Consider the following 4,921-nt stretch of genomic DNA (forward strand, 5'->3'; position numbering starts at 1 on the left):
ACAAAGATTCAAAATTGCCCACATAAATTGTCATTTAAAAATGGTAAAACTATAGGCTCCTGCAAATTGTTGAAATATTTTGTAGTTTTTCCTATATAAAAACTTTGAATAAAGGTTGCAGTAAACCTTCAAAGTTATGATATTTGTAATAAATAATAAATTAACTTTAAAAATATAAAAGTGTTTAAATTATAAAATAATAAAATAATATATCGATTTAAATCAAACCCATTCATTAATATTTTTATTGAATTTTCCTCGTGTGCATGCACTAACGAAAAAAATTAACCTAAAAGAATAGAAAGTCAAAGAAAAATAATGTGATTAAGCCACTTGTTGATAATGACATATACTTTCTTATGTTAATTTAATCTCAATCAACCCGAAATTAGGAGACCTACTTTTATAAAGTATTTTCTAAAAAAAATCAAGGCTTTTATAATAAATTTATCCTATCAAATTAGAAGATAATTAAATAAATCTTTGAATAAAATATTGTTTGATTGTATCTCATTTTAATTTAGACTCTATAAAATGAAAGTAAAATTTATTATTTTAATAATTATATAAAAAAATAACCTAAATCAGGAACTCTCAATTATAAAAGTAAAAAATAGAAATCATTAAAAAACCTTAATGTTAGAAATCGAGAATGAGTAGAAATTGTAAAATTAATACTTATGTTATTTGCATTAAACATCCCTCAATTATGCATCATATTTTTAATTGGTCCCCAAATTTTAATTGTTCTAATTTACTTTTCAAAGTACTAATACGTTTTAATTAAGTCCTTCCATCATCCTAGTCATCAATTTGAACATTAACAGAACATATATAAAAACACGTGGATCTTGGTGACAAAGCAATTCACATGGGTCAACTTAACCACAGAAGGCTTGGAAAGAGGAAAATGATGCAATTATGGGCTTTTGTCTTATAGATATTATGATTTATCCCTTAAATTTCATGAACAAAATTAATAGAATAAGTAACAATAATAAAAATCGTAAGTGCATTTATAGATTTAATAAAATTTATTATTAACAAATGTTAATAGGTCATATTAAATTTGAATATGAGATTTAATAAAAAATATACATTTATTTAGTTGTTAATGTTCAGTTAAAGTTAAATGAACAAACATGAACATATTTTTGTTCGTGTTCGTTTAGTTCATTTACATACGTATTTAATTCTAATAAAATAAAATTTGAACTCAAAATATGCATGATTGTCCCATCTGATATGAATATTAAACTGAAATTGATGATGATTGGTATTGTTTTATTAAATTGTTGTCTGGGATTGAGAATTAAATTGTTTACCAGTATTGTTATTGATTTCAATTGAAGGGATTTGAAGATCCATTTATATAGTGTAAAACAATTTTAGTTATATACAGATTTAGGACTATTGGATGACTGGAGATAGCTGAATAAGATTAATTCTTTATTTTTTTCGTTGAATATCTTCTAATTTTCTATTGTTAATCACAGTCTTCTATTTTCACTCATCTAACAATACTAAATCTATGTAAAACTAACAAATATTACACTGTGCAATTAGACCCTATATATACAGGCAAGTATTTTAACCTATAACATTTCACTTAGGAAAAAAAGAGTTCCTATGCAGAAAAAAATCATTAGTCAACAAACAATCAACGGATGAAGATGTAGTATCAAGCTTACATGGCATCACATGCTGACATGACAACCGAAGACGATGACTGGTGATGAAAACTAACAGTGGGTGACGACGACGACGAGTAGCGAGTAGAAACATTCACTTTTACTAAATTTAGGGGTCAATTCATATTTTATATAGAGTTTAAGAGTTAGATTACTATATTAAATTGGATCAAGTCGAGGTTAGTATTTTAATCTAAAAACTATGACATATTTGGGAAAAGAAAAAAATTAAAAATTATACAAGCGTGATAAAATCAGATATAAATAATATATTTTTCAATTCATGATCAGAACTGTCAAACAACAGACCCATTCAACCCATGCCCATCCTTATTAATACTAGTAAAAGTAATATCTTATTGTATAATATTGTGCAAACCCTATCTATGATAAGCTAATGGGTTTTAAAAGGGCTCGACCAGGCCCATCAAATTAGTGTAACCAATGATCAGTTTTTATTATAGTTTTCTTGTTACAAAAAAATGTTTCATGTTACCTGTTATAAGTTTTGTCCGTCTTCGTTTTCTTTCATATTAATTCTCATTGCCCTTCCCCATACAAAATCATAAATTGAAAAAAACAAAGGAAATAGAGAAGATAAAGAGGGAAGATGGAAGGGTTGATCAAAACTAGTACCGAATTACCAGATATGTTGGTGTTGGAGATTCTCTCAAAGCTTTCTGTTAAATCCTTGACCCGTTTCAGGTGCGTTTGTAAGCCCTGGTCTTCATCTTTTGAAACCCCTCATTTCATTACCAAACATCATCAGAACAACCTAAAAAACAATAACCTTAATCTCCTTCTCAAACGTTGTCATGGTGGCACCCCTGATGACATCCATTATTTCTCTCAACTTTCGACCGAGAAATACCAAAACTTTAGAGTAAAACACAATATTCACTTACCCTTTTTTGAGAATTTTTTGCATGGACCTTTTGTTCATGGTCCTTGTAATGGAATATTGTGTTTAGCAGATCTAGGTAGTATTGTACATAATGTTGCCCTTTGGAACCCATCTACCAGAGAGTTTAAAATCCTTCCTCAATCCACAGTTCAGCGCCCTCCTGGACTACTAGATTACACTAGTTTTAATTCCCTTGGTTTTGGGTATGATTCTCAAACTGCTGACTTCAAATTTGTAAGATTTGTTACTAATTACTTTGAAGAGAATCTAGATGAAGGGTTGATGGCAGATTGGAACAACCAAGTTGAGTTATATTCGCTTAAAGGCGATTCATGGAAGGAAATTTCATTTCCTGAGGTTGATGGTTTTGCTTCTATTTTGTTTAATAATTATGTCAATGGGTTTATTTATTGCCAGGCGGTTGCAATTGATCAACTTATTCTTTCATTTGATATGGTTAATGAAAAATTTTCAATTTCACCACTGCCTGAATTTGGTGGGAGTTTAGAACAATATTATTTAGAACTTTTGGACTTCAATGGATTGCTTGGTGCTATTTTTTACCCAAGGGAAGGGACTGACAAGTCTTTTGATTTATGGGTTATGAATGGGTCATGGACTAAACAATTCAGTGTTGAATCTGTTCTTGGAGTTGAAAGGCCTTTGGGGTTTTGGAAAAATGGCGAGTTGTTTCTTGAGAGCTCGGATCAAGAACTAGTTTTAATTGATCCCTCCATACAAGAGCTTAGAAATCTTGGTATTCACGCTTATCAAAAAACAATGCACATTACTGGTTATGTTGAGAGCTTGGTTCCATTGAATGGAAGATCAGAGCATAAGGAATGTATAATACGACGGCCAGTCGGAGGAGAATCAAATTGATGTTGAACACTAAGACGGATGGGGAGCCACAAAAAAAGAGTAAGATTTAATGGGATTCGGTTTCTTCCTATGCACTTTATGCCAACTATATTGTCTAGTGATGTTCTCAAATATTGTTGTTATTTTTTGAATTCTATATACATGCCCTAGATATTAACTTGTTTAGGTTTTTGTTAGCTTTTGGTTATTTTAGTGGATCTACAAAATTACGTCCTACAGATTTTGTTAGCTGTTAACTCTAATCTGCAGTTTTATTGACTTGCATATCATGATTGCAGGTGCATATATATGCCACACACGGAGTGCTTTTCGTACTTAAATTTACTTCTGAGAGCTAAATGTCCCCAATAGTTGAATCTAATTTGAAGTTGAACATAGGAACTATTATTATTATTATTATTTGTACTTTAGATCCAATGAAACAATGTCAATGGTTTGGTCTTGTTTTGTGTGAAGCTATTGTTAAGGGTATTTGTAGGGGTAAATGGGTTAGCACTACTTTCTTGAAAGCATTTCCTTTGTGGAATATTTCTGAAAACTTTTGTCTTTTTTATGCATATATATGATAATTCATATGAGCTTTTGTTTCTTCTTATAAAGATTTAGGTTGGTTTTGCATGTTTGTTTTTCTAATTTAAGAGTTGGAAATCCAAACCTTTTTATGTGTGGTGATTTTCATTCCGACCTCAGTTATTTGTTTTAGAGGCAAATGGATTGCAGTCTTGCAGAGGTTTTTTTTTAGGTTGTTCATTAGTGGATGTGAGTGAAAATTATGAGTATTTTGATAGTTTTTTCATGTCATTGGAGGGTCCTTAGAGGATCATATTCTTCTTCCTATATCCTGAAATGTACGAGCACAAGATACGAGATATATGTGGAATCGAATAGCCCTTACAGGATACCTATTGAGATTTTGGACAAATTAGTGCTCATTGGTTTGATAGTTTTGCTTAAATGAGATATGGCTTGTATCATACATTACATGACTGCAGAATAAAATAAGGTTTGTCATGTTACTTAGATATGTATTTCTCTAAAAATATTCATATCCTATATTTATGTTATTTAGAATCTCATTGCTTAATTTATACTTCTTGATGAATCTTTAATGGGAAAACATAAAGCAAAGTTGAAAACTATTGTCTTGAAGCAAAATATATGGATTCAAAGAGCACTTGTAGAACCTTCTGTAGTATATTCCACTAGATTTGTCTTCCTTGGTTTTGGGTATGATTCTCAAACTGATGACTTCAAAGTTGTATGATTTGTTACAAATTACTTTGAAGATAATCTAGTTGAAGGGTTGATGGCAGATTGGAATGACCCAGTCGAGTTATATTCCCTTAAAAGTGATTCAAGTTGAGTTATAGGAAGGCAATTAGGGATTCTCATGAGTGATTACCTTATTCTGATGAGTGATTACCTTATTCTTTACCACTGCCTA

At 30.4% G+C, this 4,921-nt stretch overlaps 1 protein-coding gene across 1 annotated transcript; it reads left to right on the plus strand.

Annotated features, from left to right (window-relative positions):
• Positions 1-2,321: 2,321 nt before the first annotated feature.
• On the plus strand, positions 2,322-3,477 carry LOC120168942 (F-box protein At3g07870-like). Its single transcript, XM_039177192.1, has one exon. It carries the CDS (start codon positions 2,341-2,343, stop codon positions 3,475-3,477), a length of 1,137 nt encoding a protein of 378 aa, XP_039033123.1. The 5' UTR covers positions 2,322-2,340.
• The last annotated feature ends 1,444 nt before the right edge of the window (positions 3,478-4,921 follow it).

Source organism: Hibiscus syriacus, unplaced genomic scaffold (assembly GCF_006381635.1).
Source record: "Hibiscus syriacus cultivar Baekdansim isolate YM2019G1 unplaced genomic scaffold, ASM638163v2 tig00111741_pilon, whole genome shotgun sequence".
NCBI lineage: Eukaryota > Viridiplantae > Streptophyta > Magnoliopsida > Malvales > Malvaceae > Hibiscus > Hibiscus syriacus.

Coding starts and splice junctions, on each gene's coding strand:
- LOC120168942 (XM_039177192.1), top strand. CDS start 2,341: ATGTTGGTGTTGGAGATTCTCTCAAAGCTTTCTGTTAAATCCTTGACC.